Source organism: Anarrhichthys ocellatus, unplaced genomic scaffold (genome assembly GCF_004355925.1).
Source record: "Anarrhichthys ocellatus isolate YVR2014 unplaced genomic scaffold, GSC_Weel_1.0 scaffold30, whole genome shotgun sequence".
NCBI classification, from domain to species: Eukaryota; Metazoa; Chordata; class Actinopteri; order Perciformes; family Anarhichadidae; genus Anarrhichthys; species Anarrhichthys ocellatus.
This window is the reverse complement of record NW_022280060.1, coordinates 1,019,905-1,044,631: the sequence shown is the minus strand read 5'-3', so window position 1 is coordinate 1,044,631 and position 24,727 is coordinate 1,019,905. Positions and strand designations below refer to the sequence as shown.

The 24,727-nt window shown below is 39.9% G+C and overlaps 1 protein-coding gene across 3 annotated transcripts in view; it reads left to right on the top strand.

Moving 5' to 3' along the window:
• Positions 1–24,727, top strand: part of pex5la (peroxisomal biogenesis factor 5-like a) — an 80,124-nt gene that overhangs the window by 36,016 nt on the left and 19,381 nt on the right. For 2 of the 3 annotated variants that reach the window (XM_031864222.1, XM_031864219.1), the window contains 6 exons: positions 9,682–9,793; positions 14,331–14,540; positions 15,755–15,878; positions 16,400–16,493; positions 16,797–16,826; positions 18,724–18,819. In XM_031864222.1, the coding sequence (XP_031720082.1) occupies positions 9,682–9,793; positions 14,331–14,540; positions 15,755–15,878; positions 16,400–16,493; positions 16,797–16,826; positions 18,724–18,819 (666 nt within the window). The remainder of the gene's footprint in view (positions 1–9,681; positions 9,794–14,330; positions 14,541–15,754; positions 15,879–16,399; positions 16,494–16,796; positions 16,827–18,723; positions 18,820–24,727) is intronic. The other variant, XM_031864221.1, reaches the window with a different exon arrangement.

Here is a 24,727-nt window from a genome sequence, read left to right as displayed (position 1 = left end):
ATTTCATTTCCAGCTGCTCTATGGGGTATAAAACCCTCCTACTACATCACTACATTTACACAAACAGTGAATAATGATCTTATGATATATAGAAGCAGCCTGAAATTGCTGCAATTATCCACAGTACTTTTTATCTTTTCAAATTAGCCTCTGAAAGATTCATGGTGCTCTTCTAGTTAACATTTATTAACAAATTTCCTCTCTCATTCCTAATCAGGACAGAAAAAAAACAAACCCCTCATGAACTTTTTACACCTCATAAGCAGCTAATCCTCACAAACAGCGTGTGAATGCATTTCCAAAAAGCTATGCCACACGGCATGGCATGGAGCTATTGATTGAGCTCTCTGTGTACAAAATACTGCAGCAAATGACTGTACCCACTGCTGAGCTTTTCACTTCTCTTTTGCTTTTTAAATGTTGTAGCTAGATGCAGTCGGTGCTCTAGATGCCAATATGAGTTTTCTTGCTCTGTGCTTGATTGCTTTTTGTACAGTGTGTATGTGTGTGTGTGTGTGTGTGTCCTCTTGTATATCTGTCTGTGTTTAATGACCTGTCGCATGCTTTATACTTGTTCAATGTTCTAATACAATGTCTGATGCTGATAAGCTGTCACACAATCAAGATAATGCTTCCACTCAAGTGGAGGGGATTTAATTATGCCTCAGCATTTTGTGCTGAGAGATGGAAGCTGCTGAGTTCACACTAACAAGATATGACTTGTTTATTTTTTTTAAATATGGGTAATTTTGTTGAATGTGTAAATCATAATTTGTCATAATTCATCATTTAAAAAAATGTCTTTATAAAATGGTAAGAAAACATCATTGAAGGACAGCTTTCCTCCGCGATAACTTTCTGCAATCAATTCTAGGCCCTTGATATGCTGCAGTGTCCCAAAAAAAATCAATATTATGGACAATAGATCGATATTTGCCATTTACCAACATTTTACCACCTGCAAATATCAATACTGTCATCCCTGAGAGAATACAGAGACAGCATCAACTGAGAAAAACATAAACACGTACATGAGCACATCCAGCACAACAGTGATTGAACCATTATCCAGCTCATGAAGGTTTTCAGGGAGCGACAGCACGGCAGTTTCCCAGGAAATATCCTCCGGTTCACAGGAATTACAGTAATGACTTTTCATTATCATTATGGTCTGTTTGAAATAAACACATGCAGCTCATACAGTGATGGTTTCCACAGCCGCACAGACAAAGAAAAGGAGCAAGTTAGAAACTCATTCGCAAAAGTCAAGTAATACCTGAGAAAGATGAGCTGCTGCAAAAAGTCAAGGTGTTCTCTGACATCTATTATCCACAAATTACACTGAGTAATGTCACCAGACACGTCACGTTTTATGAAGCATGTTTTGTAGTTGTTAACATCATCTACGCATAATTGTCATACGTTACTGCCTGTGAAGGGATAACAGCTACAACGACCAATAACATTTAACCAGAACCAACCAACAAGCTAACAGCCCAGTCGTACATATCAGAGGTGAGCAAACACAATAAAGAAAATGTATGCGCTAAATAATTGTTGTTACTTTTGTCATTATCAGGCTAAATCAGGTCATTTAGCTTGATATGGATTTTAGCTGCCTGGCCCTAACAATGACATTGTGCTACGTTTATGCTAATATGCAAATCTTTGCATCAAAATAAGATTTAAATAAAAGATCTGCTTCACCTGAATTCGGTGCATTTCTGTTTAGTCTTAGTCTGTTGGTATTCATCAGAAGATAGTATTAAATTATAAAATTAATTTCATTTTGATTTGGTATCCTTCATTACAGGATAAAGTCAAACCTAAATGCAATACTTCAGTATGACGTTAAGCGGCATCAAGTTTAACTTTAAGAGCTGTACAATGTACAGTTGTTGTTAGAAAAATACACTCGGTATCGAGAACATTGAGCTATAAAATAAATATATAAACTCACAAATGTACAGTTATTAATCTTCTGCCAGCATACCTCTCCTGCCTCGTCATTTGCAGCAACAGCGTTGCATTTTGCTGTAATAAGTGTTTCACATCGGCGGAAGTAGGCGGCACACGATCAGTCCAGTGTGTGTCAAGGGAGTGTACACTCTCTTTTATAAAAACATGCAGAGCCTGAGAGAGCCGGGGTTACCAAAGCAAGTTGATAACCACCATCGTGGTAACAGTTACCTTCGACTAAGGCTTTAGAAGAACAAAGCCTGGCTCTGTCTAACTTGCTTTGTAGTACCACTCTCTGGTAAATATTTCATGCCCGAACTGAGTAAAGCAAATAACTTGCTTGTTTTTCTTTCTTATGTAAAGAATTCCATTTTCATCATTCTAGATTTCCAAGTCCATAAGTCACTTCTCACTTTGTTTTGTATCGCTTTGCTTAAACCCCTTTTTTTAGGAAAACAAACACAAGATTTTAAAAAGCAACTGCAGTTTTAAGCTCATCGTGGACGTTGCTTCAATGTGGCCAGACACAACTCGTGATTGCTGCAGTGCTCTCCAGTGGCTGAGGCTGCAGTTTTAGAGGCAGCGTGTCCCATCTTGATCTTGTGTCCCATCCATCAGCGTGTCCCATCCCATCATCTTGTGTCCCATCTAGCAAGTGAGAAAGGCTAAGCGACAGGCTGTGGCTCCTCACGCCAGATGTCATATCATGTCAAGTCAAATTTGTAATGCCAAATATCACATACGATGTCTCATTAGGCTTCTACAGAGTCAGGGGTCTGAGCTTAGCCCGAGCTGAGAAGATGAGGAAAACCTTAAAGGAAGCAGCATGAACATCAGACATTGTTTATAGGCTACGCCTAACTATTTATCTATAATAACAGGCAAAACTATTATACTAAGAGTTTATCGTTCCTTCATTCCCATCACTTCATTTGGACTTAACCAAACCACACATTACTGTGAGTGTATTAGTGCATGTGAAATTGATTTGCTGCTTAAAGTATAAATCTTGTGATACTATATTTTTCATATTTTTAACAAATCCCATGAAAAGACTTTCTGTGTAGCCAAAGCCTGATATATCGTATTAATAAGCCACACTGTTTTACTGGGTGACATGTTCTTTTATTACAAACATGGGCACTATATACAGTATATATAATTTTGAGGCAATACCACATCGTTCTGTTGCCATAAATACTTACAAATGTACCAAATGTGTATTAATACGCAGCTAAAAATTGTTCCCAACAAATGCAATATTCCCTCCTGGTCGAGTAATGTTTGCAAAAAACTACAGTGCCCAGCTGTTTTAGAAAACAAACTATATATTTGTGATATATTTGTTTTTTCAGGATTTGAATGTTCAGTAGGAATCAGTCTTGGGGCTGAGTGCCACAGACAGGGCAGGGAAACTGGAAAGTATTAAGAGACGCACTACTGCTTTGTTGATTTTGGTCTTTTCATAGGGTTTGCTGAATATAAGAGAATACAAAATAATGCCACCCTTATCCTTTGAGAAAAGTGAAACACACATTAAATATAAAATTCAGTCTTCAAATTCTGCGGCCTGAGGACAAATCTTGTAAAGCCATCATGAGTCATAAAATACCCAACCAAGCTAACTGACCTCCAGTAGACCGGCCCGTGGGAGTACATGGAACAGTTCATTGCCACCCACAACAACAGCTTTCACACAGCTGTAATGAGTAAACAACCAGCTGCATTACAGAGAACATTTTCAAAGATATATCAGAATAAAGAAAATACAATTTTGCTTTTGGAAAATACAATTTTGCTTTTGAAAAATACAGATTCTGAAGAGTTAAATGTGATGTAATTCCTGATCACATCATATTCCACGTGAACTAAACACACTGAAAGAAGTTGGCTGTAATTGTTTCTCAAGACAACCATCCCTAACATAGCCTGTATTACTCTCGCCTCTGCTTTGATATTTTGTATCCACCTTTCCCTTTGTGTCGCGTTTTCCATTCTCTCCACCTCCTGCTGTCCTCACCTCGACCTCCACGCCTTCAAAGCTCTGACAAGTTTAACTGGTACACGTCTCCATTAACAGCAACATCTGAGAGATCTCTTGGAGTCAAGCCCAAGCGGCACAATTAGCTCAAGTTCTCCATTACATAATTTTCTACAGCACTCCTTAAAGCAAACAAAGTGCCAAAGTGATTTGCATAGGAGATGAGCAAAAAATTAGAGCAGAAGGGGAGCAAAGGAGGAAAACAGGCAGAAGGGGAAAACGGTAACCTCCTTGTAGTGAAAGTAATAGGCAAACAGCTCAGGAAGCTGCTCTCTTGGTTAATTGGCGTTTGCATGTTACCAGCTACCAAAGTGCTTGATGCATCTCCCCAGACGAATGCGGTAGACCTTCTGTCCCCATTTTTCAGATGATTAGAAGAGGAAAATGCAGAGGTCTCATCTTTTGTAGATCTTTATTTAAAGTAGGCCCCGATGGCAATCACAGGAAGTGCTTATAAAAACAGCGACCGGGCAGTGTACGGTGAAGATAGTACAGTGTCCTTCATCAGGAGACTGCCGATGGTGATGTACAGTCGCATCCTTGATCCTGAATGAAATCTGACTTTTGCAATTATTAGTTGCGACCAATTATAAGTCACTCATTCAGTCAGTCGTTATTTAAAAGTCTGCAGCAATGCCTATAGCTCTGTCGGACTGTACTCGGATACAGCAGTGATTTGTGCTAAATGTTAGCGTCATTATGCTAACATGATCACAATGACAATGCAAACATGCTAATGTTTTGCACGTATTATGTTTGATCTGTTCACCATCTCGGTTTACCATGTTGCCATGCTAACATTTGTTAATTAGCTGTATTAACTGTGAAGCTGAGGTTGTCACTAGGGAATTAGTAAATATGATAAGTTTTGCAAACATTTGGCTCTAATTAAATCCAAAGTATTGGATGAAGTTATATGTTGACCATGAAGGTCTAAATTTCATAGTATTCCATCCAAGAATTGTGAACACATTTAACTAACAAACACAAATGTCAACATCATAGCAGCACTAGAGGAAAAGTCACCAACATTTCATGGCAAACCATGGTACAGCGATCAACCGACCGACTCGAGCTGCTAGTGTGGCTAAAAACTACAACACGCACCAACAGTTTATAATCCTATAAAAATGCATCATTCAGTTAGTAAAGCAGCGGCTTCCTGTGCCAGAGATCATGTTCTCGTAATAACAATAAGGCTGGTTGCAGTTTATCACAAAGTAAAAGGATGACAATTTGAACTTTTGATGGTTTTGATGGTGGCAATAAAAAAAATATTCTGGAGCCTTATAGACCAGCTGTATAATCAAACAACGACTTAAAGTAATAAGAGTGGATGAATCTAAGGTAATTTATCATTCGGAGAGTTTTCACACAGACTACAGGCTTTAACAGTTCCCCTCATTTAATGCAGACTGTAACTCTCAGATATTCCCAAAAGATGCTTCACAAGCATCACACATTTGTTTATTCACTGACAGATGTTTCTCTGGTTATTTTCCACTCAGCCACTGCTAACATGCACATTTATGAATGTCATATCCATTGTTAACAGATTCTCCACCTCCAGTCTTCAGGTCGCATGTCTCCACAAGAGTACACTATATTTATACAGCTCAGCTGGCATTGACGTTGAATGGACCAGTCAGCTGAGAAGCTGTTTGGATGAAGCTACATTTGATTTGTTGAATTCAGGAAAACCAGAGAAATGTCTCTAATACAGAATATATATTTTTTTACATCGCTGTGCAAAGCAATGTAGTAGTTTGTATTTGATTTAATTGATATTTAAGAAGATCACTGATAGATCTGAAAGCACTAACAGACCTAATAATCATTTTTAAATCATAATTCCAGGACCAGGACAGTCCATTACTGTAGGGGACACAGGAATCATAAGGAGTGATATTTTTTGATTCCTCTGTCAGCAGATTTTACACATTGAAGTATTGAATCTTTGCTTAGAAAACAATTGATCAATTATTAAAATTAATGCAGGTTATTTTTAATTCAATGAGACTAATCAATTACTTCCCTCTCTAATTGTCTCGACAAACAAGTATCCGATCCGAACACCTGCCAGACATGTTATGAAATATTCAAAAAGATTAAAAGAAGCCAGTTTTCTGAAAAACATACCCAGCAGTCTACACATAACACAGTGAGCCAGACCACTGTACCCCTCTCTCATCCACAACAACAACAAACACAAACACGCTGGCTAAAAGGGAGAAAGTGTTTTGATGTGCTGCATAATAATAGCAGGGCGGATGAATGCTGACATTTTTGTTTTCTCTGAATGACAAGCAGAGGCTTCTCTCATCTCGATGCCAGCGTTGGGTCTGTCAGTTTCATCATTTCGACGTTGGCTTCAGGTGGTGTTTTAATCGGTATAGTGTTGCTGTTGAATGTGGGCAAAAATCATCTAATTAATTAAAGCAGCAGCAGCCATTTGAAATAATTCCTTTCTTCCATTAAAGGCCAACAGTTGAGTGGTTATTATTCAGGTTTTATGAAGTTTTGAAGTCAAGAAGAAATGAGGCATCAACCTCTTTGACAGAACTAAGATGAATGTGTAACCGAGTCACCGGTGGCTCAGCCGTCACTCAGAGTTCCCAGCGTCGACCGTAAAACACTGGATAAAGTCGACCTTTAAAAACGAGACTGCTACGGTATGTTTTCATCCTATGATTTGTCGCTGCGTTCCAACATTGGGGGAAAATGCATGGGCCGGCAGCAGCTGAGGGGGAAATCGGGTCACTTCACACTGTGAGACTTCCTGCAAACCAAAGTTTTATTCTGACACCACAACAGCACAAACTCTAATTACCTATGCTGGGTCAGCGTTCTTGTAGCGCAGCACAAACTCCTGCTCCACAAAGTAATGTCCCCTCTCTGGATATTATTTACAGTATGTACTTTTTTCAAAGGTTTTCTGGCTGCGGAGAAAGTTTCTTCTTTATTCTTTTGTGCAGCAAATATTGAATCATATTCCAAACTAGTTATCATCATCTCCATTGTTAAAGAAACATTTCTATTGTTGCATGAAGCAAAATTCATGAAATCCACCTTATCATGAATTATAATTAGTTTTCTCTTTTATTGAAGCTTAAGCCTGGTGCCATTTAACAGTTGAACAATGCTAAAACAAAGTTATGAGAATTGCTTGCAAACACACCTAAACTGAAGACCGCAACAGATCTATGTGTGCACATCTTACACAAAGCCAGGACTCCCAAATCCCAAGTCAATGTGGATATCCGTTTTCATTTATTTTTTTAAGTTTGTTTATAGGTCAGTCCACTAAAGTTCTGGTGTCTAATTGACCCCAAACATAACTAACCTCCCTGTGTTGTATAACAGACTTTACATTGCTGTAAATTACTATTTTAAAAACTAAAGTAATATACACTCAGTTGCGACTTTATTAGATACATCTAGCTAAAACTAATGCTGTCTAGAACAACAGTCCTGCAAGAAATCCTACCTTTATAAGGTGTTTTGGGGTTGTTTTTGCGAGGTGTGGACTTAACTTTATGGTTTATTTTAGAGGAGACTTTTATTTAGTCAACCTATCTATATCATTGAGGGTAGGCTACATGACAGAAACAACTGTTTATTTGTTCATGCATAGGGCAGAAAGCATATAAAACATGAAATATTACCTTACTTGGTGTAATTATGTTTCATGGTCATTTCACGTGCATCCCAGTTTGTTTCCACTTACATATCGAGTTTTACAGGTCAGAAGAAAAGCAAAAAATGTTTAAGGAAGAACTATTTTTGCAATCACTAATATTTTTACATATACATCTGTGGGGTCTGTGGAACCCCAAATAACCAGGGCGTAAAGCCAACATCAACTAAACATGTGTTAAATACAGGATGGATATACTGTACATTTGTAATTGTATTAGCAGGTACAGTGAAGACATGACAGGAAAACCTGCTTCATCACCTTTCATATATAAAGCATATGGCAGGTTGTGTGCTGTCCATTCCATGATTGGTAATTAAACTATGGCGCCTTCATTTAAATTCTGCTGGCGATCATGGCCTGGAGAGCTACAATAACAAATGTCATGTTTCCTCGCCGCCAGCATACACGATACGCAGGTGGACAGAAGTGGTGGTGGCTTACCCTTTCTAAGAGACAACACTGGTTTTTACCTCCAAATTATAAAAGCATTGGTTGGTAAATTGTGACCAGCTGCACCTGGAACATCGAGGCTTCGTGGCACCAATAATGAATTGGATCCTTTTCTGCAGCTGCACAGGCAAGCCGACAAATTAGTGCATCACAGGCAACGTCATTTGCATTTTCATGGTTTGGAAGGTGAGACAGACAATAATGGTCAACAATTATTGTTTGGGACGGATCCAGCAGGTTTCTCTCAGCTCATCTCAGTACTTCTCTCAATGACTGGGGCTAATGCACTGAGGTAACCTAGTCTTCATTTTCTGTAGTAAACAGATTTCTTAAATATATTGTAAATGAGAGACCCAGTTTACTTAATTGTGTACACTTGCCTATATAACAGGGTTGTCCTTCATATATCTGCATGTAAAAGACTTTCAGAGCAGAAACAAGGAAAATATAACTGCAACAGCAGAGCAGAGGGATGGAAGATGTTTGTATTTGCATGTTCTTGTATGTAAAAAGTAAAAAGTAGAATCTTAAATAGTAACAGCCCTACACACCTATGGTCATCTCACACAGGTGTTTTCACTTATCATGCCTGATTAGGCCGCTTCTGAAAGCGCGGTAACAGTACATTTAACTCCCCATTCATTCGTTCAAGTATCCGCTTCTGGTAACAAGTTAAGGCCGCTCGGACTCAATCTGATTGAAATTGCTCTTCGATGTCCAGCCAGCTTAAAAGATGGGGTGGGATTGACCACCTATTCAGAAAATATTGATTGTTTTTATTCATATTTATATCAAAGGATGGCAAAATCAAACAAGCAGCGGAGACAAAGGGATGCTTTTTGGCTGTAGTAAGTGCCATGACAGTGATAGAAGTTAATGACAATAAATTGATTTGATAAGAAGTCACATAACTTACAACTTGTAGAATGATGTTGTTAGCCATGCTAGTTCCTGCAGTTTGTGTTTACAACCTTAGCCTGGCTATTTCCTGTCCAACTTACTTTTTGCAACACCACACGAAAAACCAAGGAGAGATCTCTTTGATTGCACCTTTGATGGGAGAGTTGTGTGTGAAGGATCTTTACAATCAAGTTTGACTAAAACAACAACTTTCAAAATGGTAGGGGGGTTTGGGAGATGTCTCATTGCACACCAGCTGTATGTTAAGACTACAGGTAATTACAGTCCAAGTAAAAAACGTTGTCTAATTTTCAGCCTTACATTGATGTTAACTCTTAAAAAATTTGCAACATCTCTGACATCTGACAGTTGAATCACTTCAGTGCATCTATGTCAAGATGCTGTGAATAAATGATGTGCTGCAAAGGAGCACAAACGTGTACCATCTTCCTAAAACGACACACAGACATGTTGAAAGACATTTGCGCATCAGAGATGTGTCAGTATGGGGACACTGGTGTCACCTGTATCATGCCCAAAAGGACTGAACTTCACTTCATGTTAACATACCAGGGACTCTTGTGTGATAGGAGTTTCATGCCTGAACTGTCTTGTCTGTCTGCCCTTACAGCTGGTGAGTGAGCAACAAGAGAGCCGCCCGCTTTTAAGTCCCTCCATCGACGATTTCCTCTGCGAGACCAAGTGTGATGGGGTTTCCCGCCCAGTGACTTCCAACACAGCTGGTACGGTACACTCAATATTCCATCTGTAAAAAGGTCCGTCTAACAGTTGACGTGAAAACAGAGTCTCTCTCTCTCTCTCTCTCTCTCTCTCTCTCTCTCTCTCTCTCTCTCTCTCTCTCTCTCTCTACATATATATATATATACATACACATTTAGAAGAAAATTAATATTGAAGTCAATCTGTGACAACTGTTTTCAACAACTCAGGCCTTTGAAAAACATAGACTTTTTAAATGTGGAGCAAATTTTAATCAAATTTCCAGAAAATCAGCTAAATAAAATGTTAATGATTGCTTCCATCCACTACAGCTATGCAAATATCAGCATCAAGAAAACAGTTGGTTGCCCTGACATTCCTGTGCCATTAAACCACTGCAGAAAAAGTGGATGAAATTAAAAGAGAGAGAGTTAAACCTCAAACGGTGGAAAACAATGTAGAAAACGCATATCCGTTTGTTTCATATTTCACGAATGTCATCATTTATTTCTGGGTTTCCATTGCACTTTTGTTGCACTTTGTTTTTAATGAATACACCAACTTGTCATTAGGTCACTACAGCCCAACATATTGTAACTGCACAGAGGCCATGCATTACATAGTATGAATCATAATTCTAGATAAAAATACATCAACGATAATAATAGCCTACTGTGCACCACACCCTACCCACTACTATTCAAAGCATTGGCGCAAACTGGCAAATCAGATTTTACTTGAAGCATCAGTGGAGCACATGTGAAATTTAAGTTCAAGAGTGTTTCCCTGAGTATATCTGTACTACTGTACGTTATTTATTAATCACAAGCTTTTCATCCCGACAATGAATAAACTTAAAATGAACCGGGTCAAAGTAGGTGTTGGGTTAGGGTTAGGTGACTTTAACAGATGCCGAGTAAAAGGGCCATCTTGGTTTCCACATGGGGATGGGACCTTGATCACTGAGCTGTACCATCATTTGAATGACGATTTGCAGAACCAGATTGCACAGCTGACATGTGTCATCACCACACCGGCCACTGACTGTGCCGATTCAGGCGGGCCAATTATGGGTGGATGTTGTGGGGACCGCTAAACCTTCTGTCTCCCCAGTGCCTCCTGCCGCTTCCGCTGGCAATGATGGAGGCCTAATATAATAATTGGTTATGCACCTCGAAATTCCAAAAATGGTCAGATCCTGTCTAATATATAGTCTTTGTGTGTTATTGTTGATTTATGTGCCATTTAATACGCAAATCCATGTACATAAAATCATCAGTGCCGAGTAGTTCTAAAAGTAAGAGGTCTCCTCCAGCTGCTCTGATTTCCTCCCACAGTCTAAAGACATGCAGGTGAAGAGAATGTGAGGTGTGATTGTTGATCTGTTTTCATACTGTGATGGACTGGCACTGAATATCACTAAACAGGAATTAGCAAGCAAAGAAAATAAATAATGAATGATAATTACCAGCTCAAATATGCTGATCTACATGAGCCCTACACCATGCTGTGTTCTCTATTGCAGGCAGTTTTACTTTTGTCTGATTTTGAGGTTGAAGGAACTTTTAAAACCCTATCATAAATTATAAAATGCTTTTATGGGTATCTGAGGTTTATAAACACACTAGTCAAATAAATGTCTGTTTAAATTTAAAATGTAATTAATAAAATGATAAAAACATATCGGCTGGTTGCCCCTAAGGAATAACACTGCTGTGCCCTTCCCACTTTGTTGAGGGTGTTCATCAGTACTTATTTGCCAACAAAGACCGAAACGTATTTCATCAAGGAGAGCCTCTCATCAACAGCCCCTCGCTGCAGAGAATCCGCTCTCCTTCAAACTCAATCCCAAAAATCTTTTCTTTCTTTTGTCAGCTCTTTGCTCCGACAGGCCGGTTCAATATTCACAGGAATACTCTAAAGACATAATGGTTCTCACCTTTGAATTCACCTAAACACAATTGATTGCTTGAGATTTTAGTGATCGATCTCTCCTCTCTTGAAACGTATTGTTTGCTAAATGTTAAATTGGAAATTGGAAACATCCAAAAGACCATTAGCAGCGCACGTACCCTGAACAGCGATTGTCTGGTCAAACCGTTTTGTCTTGTAAACGTGAAAAATACATTTTGGAAATAGGATAATGTAGATCATTTGGGTTCTTGTATTAAAATTAGTAAACCAAAGAATGATTAACTGATTCTAAGAGCTAGAGATGATCAAATCTGCTAGTTGTCATTTCATTTGACAAATTCAACAAGTATTGACTAGAAATGAGAAGCCTGCTTTTGTCTCTTTCTGTCAGAAGTCAAGGACCCACTGTTTCAACCATTACTGTGACTTTTTAACAGGAACCTGCAACTATTAACTGCAGAAAACTTTCTAGAGTGTCTTGTTAACTCAGTAACACTTCTAATACTAATGTAAGAGGTTTGACTCACAAAGGTCATATCAGAATCTATGTCCTTCCCCTTCTCACGACCCCATCATTTTTGTTTCCATCATGTTGTGAAGCTAAAAACCTAAAAACTCGACTAAAATGCTCAGCAATCATATTTATTTGCTCGCCTTCAGTCCATTGGCCACCAGAGCAACTCATTTGATTGATATACAGTATACGAGCATCCCGTTGAAATATCCAGTTGATGAGGAAAACTTGTGCGATTGTCTTCCCAGCCTCATCATTTCAAGTACAGACTCAAGGGTGCCAAAACATTTTTGACATCATTGCCTTTTTACGAACAGCTTGTGTTTCCTTTTGGTGCTGAAGACTCTTCAGGCAACCTTCCCCACGAGTGTGTCTCCCTTGATTTGTAATTGTACTCGCCATCTAAAGAGCACAAGGCATGGAAGACAAGCATACTCTCTAATTACACAGAGATTTCAGTCAACAAATGCGCTCAGTTGGTTGTCATGAAACAGCGGCATGCCAATTATGCAGTCATGTGTTTGTAGTTTGTAGTGAGCTCGCATTGCACAAAGGACACAGCCAGGGTCCTGGGAAATAAGTGAGAAAACTTTGTAGGTTCCTCAAATAACCAATGCATAAAAATGCTGTTTAACTGGGGTTATGAGCCTCTTATAACAACGTTTGCCATCCCTTCTGTTTGGTTTACAATGTTTCTCACTGACATTGGTTCGTAAAAGTCAGGAGGCAATGAAAAAGATCATTAGAAACTACACAATGATTGCATGTTCACATAGAAAAACATTCTAGATGGGCCTTTGGTGTGCATTGCACTGACAATGTAATGTAATGTGTATTATGCATTTAGAAGATATGATGATGTTAACCTTTGAGGCAAGAAATTAATGACCAGCAGCAAAAATGCACTTCACACAAATGTCCCATTACAATGATATGAGAGGAAACACATCACCGGACATTAGGCTCCTTGTCCGCATTTCACCCTGTTTGCGTTCGTTTTATTTATTTATTTACTTATTTCAGTGGGAAGATATTCACATATGAGGAACTGTCCTCATGCAAAAGGATGCAGTCTGAAAGTCACAGCAAACACTGGCAGCACATAAGCAGCCGCAGCGAGCCCACTGCCCATTTGACTCGAACTACAAGTCAAACTACTAATACAGAAAATATTCAATAAACAAGATGTGAAAGAAAAGTGATAAGGAATTGATTTACAATCAAATTTAAACTAAAAAATAATGAGAAAGCTTACATTCTGCTATTACCTGAGGTTTTGAATTTATAACAATAATTACTCAAACCAAATATTCTTCTCTTTTATGTTGAAACTGGGAATCACCTCAGAGTCTGCAGTCATGAAGACGACATCACAGACAAAAGTTGAGCTCTTTGACAGAAGGCTCTGTCCTTCTTTGCCGCTCGAACAACCTGCGATTGAAATACTTAATTGACCAAACTGGAGCTCCTCAAGGGGCTGCCTTATCCTTACCAGACTGTGCAGTGACCTGGAGTATACTTTGATTCTCTGAAAAGAGCAGCAGTACATTTTTTTTAGATGTCCACCCGGCGGGAAATACCGTGACAGCTTAAGTACCTTTGACAGCTCAACTCGCAGTGTCAGAAAATGTGTAGATTAAAATCAAAGCTTCAAGCAGGACAATAAGTGAAAACCCGTCGTTCTATCTTATTATGAAGAGAAAGGAAAGTTTTCAAAATATAATACATGCTGAAGAATCGCAAAACATCCAAACAACACAATGATCGCTGAATTATCTAATATTTAAGAACAAAAATCACCCAGATGACTTTCATTCAGAAATTCCTCACTTCCTACACCCTTTCTTCCGGCGCACTTGCGTGGACCACGCCCATCTTTGAACTCGGCCTTCACTTTGATCTCAACTTCACACTGTAATGTTTCGTGCCTGCATCTTGCACGGTTGTGACGCCAAAATCAGTCCACAGACATATTAAACACCTGAAAAAGTATTCTCCTGTGGTACTTCCCACTACAACAGGTTCCTCCAGGACACATTTTGACACAAACAAACGGACTCACAGGGTGTATACAATACCAGCCACTTATTAGCACAGCTGGTTTAACTAAACTACTGTCATGTCCCTCACAGTGCTATCTTCAACACTGGACCTGCTGGATCTCAGTGAACCTGGCGAAAGGAGGACCAGCAAGGACAAAAGGAGCCCTCTGTCTTCCCGGGGCAACAGCCAGAAGAACAACTCTCACAGGAAGAAGACGGATGAGACAGAGCTGATCCAGGTGGAAGTTGAACAGACAGGACAAAGCATGAGGACCCCAGAGAGGGCATCACTCGACTCAGGTAGAGACGGCTTGTAAACGTTGGATACTTCACAATCCTTTAGAGAAGCCAAAAGTATACACATTGCTAACGTGCAATTTATGGGCAAAAGAAAGTCCATCTTTTGGAAGAATGATGCAGAACAACCATCAGTTACTTGGTACCACTTAAAAACGCATACGCTTGAGTGGATGGCTTGCATTTACGGCTAAGTATCGTACTGACTGACTTATGTGTCTTTACCACCAAGAATTTAAATCCGTCACTGTTCAGTATACCGATAGCTTAGCACACAGCACACAGCATGCAGCAGTGCCTTAGGTGTACAGCGAGGAATTTATACTAAATCTAAATCTATAACTCTATAACTTGCGATGGAATCACCAAAAACAGCCCAGGGGAATATCAGACCCACATTTTTCCATGATGACTCACACACAGACTCACATGGTGAAAACAAAAGCTTCATTGTCACGGCTGGTAAAACTTAAATCCTGTCGTTGCACACTTGCTAGCTTAACAACCTCACTCAAAAGCCATAAATCTCCCACCACGCTCATAAATAACCCAACAACCCAGACTCCCATCAACCCCTATGGAACCGACCTCGCACACATTCAAGATAGGGCAAAGACGGATCAAGCCAATTTACTGTAATGAAAGGGATCATCTTATAAGACATTAAGAGGAAACGGCCAATTACTTTCCTATTTGCCAGTTGAAAAGGTTAAAGTCTTCAATGAGAACTAATTATGTAGACTGTGTCAGACTACAGTGTGGTGAATAATTCATTGGGGTGAGGATTGATTATAACTCTGGCATCATTTAAACAAAACTTTACATCTGTTACAATTGTGGGCATATGTTTTTCATTTAGACACTCACATCACTTAGAGTCTGTTTTTAGCTCACTGTTCTATCAGAAAGACTCCATTAGTGGTTGCAATCCGGTGTCAAAAGGTTTGCTTTTTAACTAATGGAAAACATTATTAGTTACTTTTTGAAATTAGTGCTAATGCTTAATGACGAAATTGAAATGTACTTTTTTTCCTTTTTCATAAAGCTAAAAACACATTAGCATTTGTCCAGATTAACAGATAATAGACTGAGGTTAGCTTTAGCTTCAGAGTGACTTTTTGTTGTTTTTGACAACAAATGAACTGCCTCTGTTGCCAATTATGTGTTTTGTGATTTTATTATTGTATTATTCTTCATTACTTTATTACTGTCACCAGGTACCATTGGTTCAACGTTGGATAAATGGGAAGAGCTGAACATCAACCCTGAGAGGAATGGCAACAGAAAATGGAAGTTGGAGAGACGGCGTTCTTCTAAAAATTCATCCAATGAGCTTCTGTGGTAGGTATTCTGCTGAGCTGGCATTATGTGCGCTATCTGCCAAGCTCCAAACGGTAGACAGAGACCAGCTGGTGAACATTGTGGAGTATTTAACAGCTAAAGAATCAGATATTTCACTGGGCAATTATATTGCAATGTGTTGAGAAACATAGTTCTAAATGAGGCTTCTGTTCCTCCATGTCCACTAGATTAGCAACAGCTTCCCAACATACGGATACTTAATTATTGCAGGTTTAAGGAAGTGTTTAAGTTGCCTATCCTTAACCAAACCATAGTTAATTTGCCGTAACCACAATCTTTCCCAAACATTTCCTCTAACGTAGTAGCCATGCACAGATATTGTAGAAATTAAAAAAACATTGGCACTGAACATCATCAAGACTTTTGTGGAATGGTCCAACATAAGAGAAATCTTATGAGCGTACCCTTGAGATACTGCATCTCGCATGAGTATCAGAAGCGTTGTATTCATATCAAGTGTGTCAGTATGATGTAAACCACCTGTTTCTCTTCTACTTTAGGTCCATAGACTGTAAAACCCAAATAGAGCCGTTGAACAAGAACTCCTTGGAAGCAAATACCAAAGTGGATCCAGATTCTGCTTTAGCATCTCAAGTAAGTGCTCTGTAAGACAGCAGCGGTCAGTAATCCTCATTATTATTTGCACCGTCTGCACTTGAAATCAGCATCCTTGTGAAGTGAGAAAGCTTCACACTTCTCAAACATATTGTTTCTGACTGATGGTTAAACCCTCATAATGAGTTCGTGCAATTATGAATTTAACTTTTTTATTCAGCAACTGCATGCCAATGCATGATAACGTACCCTTAACGTTGAAGTTTGTTTCCAGTGAGTCACCCTGCTGAGTAATTGTTTACCCATCCTTTTTTCCTAACACCTGCAATTCTTCCATTTCAGCTCAACAGGCAGTATATTAGTGGAAGACATGTAAGACTATGCATCCTTTCATATGCTATTGAAAGAGTTATACATTTGCACCGTGAAAAAAAGCATCACCATCTCAGAGAATCTGACTTAAAAGCCCAAAAAAAAAAGGAGATTATTGAAGCCAGAAGGCAGCCTCGACGAAATCCAGATACATTGTCGGCCTTGAGATTGTTCCTTTGTGGTGCTACAAGGTCCAAATGTCAAGCGCTTTCCTCCTCAGTCTCTGTGTAGCTTTGCATAACGGATACTTGTTTCCAGACGCCATTATTAAGAACCTATGAATTACTCAGCCTTACTCCGAGCCCATTAGTGTTGATCTCACCAAGCTAGTTTAACACCTTTTCAGCACTCTGATAAATAATAGATCTGGGATTAAAGATAACTGACCGAGACGGAGGGAAGTTATTGGCAAACAAACACGCTCAATTTGTTTTGCTCAGGAGTTGCATAATAGCAGACAGAGATACTGTAAAGAGCGGTTTTAGTTTCATGCATGCAAGGAAGGAAAACGTGTGTCGCATGACATATACTACAGCCTATGGCCCACTGATGAAAGTATTGCAATATTTATATATTTGCAGTATTATGAACTGGGTGACTGTGGCGACATTCCTGGAAAGGAAATGCTGTAGTACCGTTTTCCTCCATTGTATACACACAATAAATGGAACTATGCACAAAATTCAGTTAGTATGGAGTTTCAGACACATCCCAAGACTCCAGACTGCTAAACTCAAAGCACAATGTTATCACTCAAATATAATTGATAAATCATCCAGGACTGAAATATTAAGGATTGCCACTTTAAATGAAAATAAAAACTTATGTCCTGATAGAAGCTCTCTTCGTTTCTGAAACACTGGCACCAGAGCCTGACATCAGCTGCTAATATGTTCCTGATTCTTTTCTGGTATTAAACTATGGCTGTACTGGAAATCTCTTGTCAGGATGCCAAAGGATGCCAGACTTCAGGGGGATTCAAGATAAATAAATAAATACAACCAAAATGTGATAAGAGTGTTTTTGGGTGGAGTTTACCAATCATACAAGAGCAAAGAGCTTTGTACATGTGGTAAGATGTTTTACAGTGCATGCATTTTTGTTCTTGTAAAATAAAAAATAGATATGGTTACCTAGAATGAATGGATTAGGCAATTTACTGTCTGTTAATGAGATTAAGTAACCTTAATTAATCTTGCACAATGGAAGTCTGTAGAGATGGAAATTGTTACAGGTACTGGCTGGCCCATTCTGAGGGAAGCCACTGACACGGAGGAATTAATTCCTCAGTCTCTGTTGTGGATTCGCTAACCCCATAAGTACAGTCACTGCTACAGAAAATCTAGCGCCATATCACATCTGAGCATGACAGGCTATCTCAAAATACTTTACCCTTCAGTTCAATGTGTAGGTGTAATGTGGAATCATGTAAACTACACCGCACTCAAAACGCAAAACCACATGCGGGTAATTTTCATTTTCACACTAGAGCAATGCTTTCTTCATCTGCAAGTTTGTAACTGAGAGGCTATCAACAAAGTTCAGACATTGCATGTGCAGGTGCACGGAAAAGGGAGTGAAATTGCTAGAGGCTGGATGAGTAGCATGGCATTCAGATGAGGGGTGGGACGAGATGCTGACAGTAGTGATTCTGCTGGCCTTCTTAAGCATGTCAGAGGCTTTGTCGAGGCAGGGATATTTACTCGTCCCTGAGAAAGCAGAGACGGCTGACCCTGCACACTCTCCCTGCCTGTCTCTCCCTCTGGCTGATTGGTGGCGTGAGTGATGTGCAGTGCTGCTATGTGGATGTGTGTGCGCGCGTGTATGTGTTTAATAGATTTTGTCTGGGAATATATGCATTATGAAACATGTGTGTGTGTGTGTGTGTGTGTGACAGGCTCGCCTAGCCAAGGAGCCGCGGTGGGGCAGTGCCCTCCTGTCCAGACATCAGTCCCTGGAGGAGGAGTTTGAGCGAGCGAAGGCGGCTGTTGAGGTAAGCAGAGTGCTGCTTAGTGCACCTCACATCTGTCACTGGTCAAAAGACAACCATCTCCACCGCTGACTGAAAGGTGCAATGTGTAAGATCGCTGCTGATTTTTTTTTTAAACGTTAAAAAAATTAAGTTGAAGATCCAGGGTCCGTGTACGATTTAATAGTTTGTTTATTAGTTTAAATCCTAAATGGCAGAAACGTGAAAAAAAAAATCAGGCAGTCACCGCCACCAGAAGCCTACTTCACTTAGAGGAGGGCGGGTGTCGGCTCCGAGAGACAGGCCTTCAGTTAGCAGTCGACGGTTAGCTGTAGCATCTAAAATTCAGCATCGCAATTCTGTGAACTTTAAGCAAAGAAGCCTTTTTATCAGTATCACACTTCCAACATCATTTCCCATGTAGCCTCATAATCGTTCCTGCAATTTGAATGCATCTACCTGAGGTCCTGTGGAGCTGACTTCCATTCGACTCCCTCAGTCCTTTTGTCTCCTTGTCAAATGATCACTACTGTGCGTCATGCAATGTATTCGCCCCTGCGGCGGTAGCTGACAGTTTAATAGTCCATGATAAATTCACACTCACGCAGACATATCAGATACCACAGGGGATGGCGAAGTTACAGTAATTAGATATGGCTTGATTCTTCATAGGACTGTGTACCAACACACTCCACGTGTGGAGTTGTGAAGTCTGCCTGACGCTCTCGTGCTATCGGGGATGTGATAGAGTTTGCCATGACATGGAAAATGACTCCTACATATCTGAGAAAGAAAAAGCTTTTGTTTGAAGCTCAAAGCACTTTCATCACCTTTTGCTCTTCGATGTTATTGCACATTAAGTTTTTCCTACTTTTCCCATTTTGCAATAAGTTTTCTTTTAGCTGAAAGGTTACATCACATTGGCCCAACAACAGCTACCCGAGTGACTAAAAGAGCAGAGCAGAAGTTTAGATAACCACGAAAGTTTTGTTTTTTACTTTTGCAATAAAGCCACTCTGCCACTAAATGGACATCTCCTTTCCCAGAAAATGGGAGTGAACCCTGCACTATTGAGTTACTTCAGCTTTACTGAGGGCTACAGCAGACTGTTGCACACTGAGCTATGTGTAATGGTGAATAAATAATAGAGTAGGGGCAAGAAGACGGTGAGAAAGTGAGAGGAGCAGCAGCAGATAAGTGGACCGTCCGCTTGGGGATCCCTTCCCAAAGTTAGCAATGATGTCACATCTTGTATAAGCCGTGATCGACATCCTCCAAAATAATTGCACAGTTTGAGCACAAGCGTCAGCCGTAGGCCAGGTGAGTGATGAGATTCTGAGATGCTCCTGGAGAAGCGTCTGAGCATGGAGCATCGATCGGAAACAGTATCTCTCGGCTTCGATCGAGCGGCCTGAGTGCAGGCCTCCACTCGAGAGGAGCTCTGAAGCAAGTGGCCAGCCATTTTGGCTTCAACCGCCAATGTCAAAGCCCACAATCAGATCATTTCCATTTTAGTAGCTGTGCATATGCATGCTCTTTCATACTTATAAAGACATGGCGGTAGGGACTGCTCAGATGGCAGAGAGAGAACATTAAATCAGCACGCAACCTTGCTGTCAATTCATTCAATTAGATGAAGCAGCCAAATGTAAGAAACTTAGGACTCACAGAGGACAAGGACTTAGGCTCCAAAATATTATCCGTTTTACAAAGTTGGCACTGATGAGAAACTCTTTGTTCATGTGTAAAAAAAACACGTGAAAAATTGAGAATAAAATGGCAATGGGTCATGAGAAGGAACTTGGTTTTGAATTATTTTACAAAGAGGCTGATAAAGAGTTATTTTCTGAGAAGGTAAGTGACTTACGGTAACGTCATGTGACATGGACAATTACTCTGAGCTGATGTAATGTGATACTTGTATTACATAGAGAACCACTGGAACAGCTACAGGGTAAGTTTTGACTCCAGGGAACAGTGTTTTTAGTGCTCCCACAGTGGCGATAATGACGAGATGAAGGTAACTGTGTGGCCTCTTTGATTTAAAAAGCAGCGAGTCAGGTTTTATCTTGCAGAATATTGGTCTAAAGGCAGTTCTGTGACAGATTGCAGAGGCAGTTGCCGAGCAGTTAGAGATTGCAGCTTGTGATCAAAACGTCAGTGGTTTTAATCCGCAGACCTGTGGAAAATAAATGAGTAATGCTTTCACAACTTCAGTCGGTGTGTCCTCAAGCAGAACGTGATACTCAGAACGTTTCCAGTGGAGCGGCCAACATGACAATGAGGGTGCACAAGGCAACTGACAAAATCCCAACAAGTGTAAAATGTGAATTTATTATCCCAGAGAGAAAATTCATCTGGTCAGAGGTGCATACATGGGTGAACATAGGGCAAGAAGGTAACAGTCCACAAATTACATGAAGCAGAAATAGAAAGAAAAAATGTCATTAATTTAGTATTAATTATCAAGCCCACAATTATCAGGTGACAACACATCGTATGTCTTGAATTCACAGTTAACTGCACTAATGCCCGGGCCACAGTAGCTCTATGTGTCGTTATCACAGACATCCACATTGTGTGGAATCGCACTTTGTCCACTGAAATGTATTGTATTCATCTCTGAGTGACATTATCGGGACTCCAGCTTCCTAGTTTTGTCTGGCTGACCGAGGACTTGGCCTGCGCAGCAGAGCAGTGGGTGGCTCATTAACATTAAAAGGCCGGCCTGGCTCTGGAGATGAGGAGAGCTTTTCCTTTTTTTTAGGCTGCTCCATGTCACTGGTAAATAATGAGATTTTCTGTAGTGTAAGTCCCATGGGCCAAGTAGATAAGTAAACCTTATTCATGTGCTTGACTTCCTCCAAAGGTTGCGTCTCAAGTTAACACAACTCAAACTGACGTAAAGAGAGCAGGTTACAGTTCACTGGAGAAGCGCTCACACACGGAGTCTTAAGATCAAATATTTTTAGTGAACATCTCACGACGGTGTCTGATTTTGGCAGCAAAGCACTCACTCCAGGAATTGCAAAACAATGTTCACGCAAGAAATTAACAGACTTTCAAACATCCTTTAATATTTTGCCAACGAAACAAAAGGGAGCTCCTGTAATTTAGTGGCTCTTAACAATTCTAATTTCAGTTGTACAAACACTGAGAAAGCGGAAAAATGACTTTACTTGCCTGAAATAGCGTGCTTTAGTTGCCAAAAGCTTCAAAGCCTATAGACACAGAACACACGGGATAAAGCTTTATGTTGCATGTTAAACATTGTTTGCTTGGGAACAATTGAATATGTTGCTTAATATGGGTGAACTGTGACCAAACGGTCCTTTTGAATGCTGTTTACGATGATCTGTGTGTTTTTACGATAATCGTGATTTCGTTTTCCCAGTCAGGGTTCAATAAAGTATGAAGCAATTGTTTTGTACCACTTTCTATTTTAGGACCATCCCTTTCTGTATTTTTGCTGACCGACAGTAGACAAAATGATCAAGTTCTGCAAATTACCTTCCTGGCAGCGTACATTTATTTTCACTGTATTTATTATCTCAGTCAAGCTGACGAAGACACACTAATTGGATTCTAACAGCAAAATATAAATATACCTTTTCTTAATGTGGGTGACGCCAACAGCCGAGGGTATGTGTAACCTTTAACATGATTATCTATGTTTTCAATAATGTATTCATGAAGTAGCTAATGAATCCCCCACCCACCAACCCACAGTTCATTTCCAAACATTGGTGACATATTTGGCGGCAGGAAGCATTCTGGATGCAATCCATTTCATGTAACACTTCATCAGAGCTGCTGAAATTAGAGTCACAGCTATGGGCTCGCTCCTGTGATACACAGGATATAAATTACCTCGCCGTATCTTTGTCTCGTTCCACATAATCAAACTGCCAGTGTTAAAAGCGCCCTTCACAGCATTATTAAGATACGACTAGATTTCTTGTAAATTAAAAAACACGTATAATTTCTCCATTTTAAAACTGCGAGCAATTAGATGTCACCCGCGGTGCAATTAGGGGGGCGAAAAAGTTACACACCAGATGGGATTTCACAATGCAAACAACCGATTGTCTATGAGACACAAATAATGAGATGATGGACTGAGGCACAGCGTAAATACAGGTCCACACAGCCATCGAGAAATACTGGCAGCAAAAACGTAGACTAGATTATGTAAACGAGCATAATAGCTGTAGCATGAGAACCATTCACATGAGAATAAAGCTGAGGACTGCTGTGCAGTGATTTAGCTCAGGGCTGACAGGTGGACCAGTTGGTCACATGACATCCACACATATCTATTACAAAGGAACAGGGATGGAAAGTAATCTCCATTTCATGTTACTTTATACTTCCACTTTGCTACATCTCAAAGGGAAATATTGTACTCCACTAAGTTTACTTAGTTCAGAAACATATGAGCAGTTTATAAATCATGATGTAATGTTACAGGTTAAACTAACAGTGAATAAAGTAGTTTAAAAATAGCTCCATCTTGACAAGGTACATCACATAAATGCTGCAAGCACATGAATGAATTTAAGTGTCCTGCCATCTCATGGACACCTTCACAATACATCAATGTTTACAGGACAACAGAGAGCAGAGAGCAGCTGGTCTGGTCACAAATCAAAACAAAACATGAAGTCTACGGTATGAACGTACATGATACTCATTTTTTATCTCTCCCAGATGACACCGTGAAAGGATTTGACTTTCTTTTTCCAAAGCAGCGACCAGGTTCAATATAATGATGTAGAATACGGGCTCTAGACATTTTTTAGATAGATTAATTTTCATAAATTCTGTGGTAATAATCCAATAATATAATTCATATAATTCATTCATATTCAAAATTGTAAAATTTCCTGTCACATATATTGTAAAATTCGAATTATTGCAACTTCAACTATAGGATCAAATGCATTTTCAAAAGCAATAAAGCATCTTACTGAGACAAAATTGCATGATATTCATGTGCGTTGGATTAATTAATATTGCCTGCAAGGAAATAAATGAAATATAACATTTTTACCATCTTTGAACACATATGTATTTAAATAAATAAGTGAACTTATGAGGCTTCAGAGGAGAAAAACACTGTTTCAACATGCAAACCTCTAAATCCAAGTTCCAGCCCTACCGCTGCCTCCATTCATGTAGTTCCTCCACCTCAGGAACTCTGACAGCACACTTCCAGACAGCACAGACAGTGCAGACAGCAGCGACTCCCCTTCGGGCAATTTGTCTGAGAGTCAGCAGCCTGCAATTACCTGCCATCTCTCACCATCAGGAGCCACACTATGGCCTCCATGTCAATCACAAGTCTCTGAAATGTGGAGATCGGAAGACCTTTCTCACACACACACACACACACACACACACACACACACACACACACACACACACACACACATTTCGTACCGTAGATCTTTCTGACCCTGCACTCCTSTACAGTTTCAGTGACTACACACACACACACACGTACATTTACTGTACACAGTACGGACATGTACTGATGAGTTTCTGGCTAAAGAGGACTCCATTAGTCACAGGAGGCTGTTCTGCTCTGTTTGGCGCTATTCTTCCCGGTTTGCTCTGCCTCTGACAGGAAGACTGCCAACAATCTTAGGCTCAGCCAGCTGGAAGAAAACTCACGTGAAAAACAGGCATGACGGCAACGTCGTCCGTAGTGACGATGCTGTACGCCAGGAGAAAAGGCACGACTCTCTCCATGAAGTTTGCTGGACGTGATGAGCCCTGGTGTGTTTTATATGTGGTGAGCACTGCACCAGACTCACTTTAAAAAGTAGCCATTTAAATGCTACATTGCTTGTCAGCAACCAATCATATAGTAACTTGGGAGGCAATTTGAGCCAATTGATATGGCATGCATGGAACACACGAGTCATAG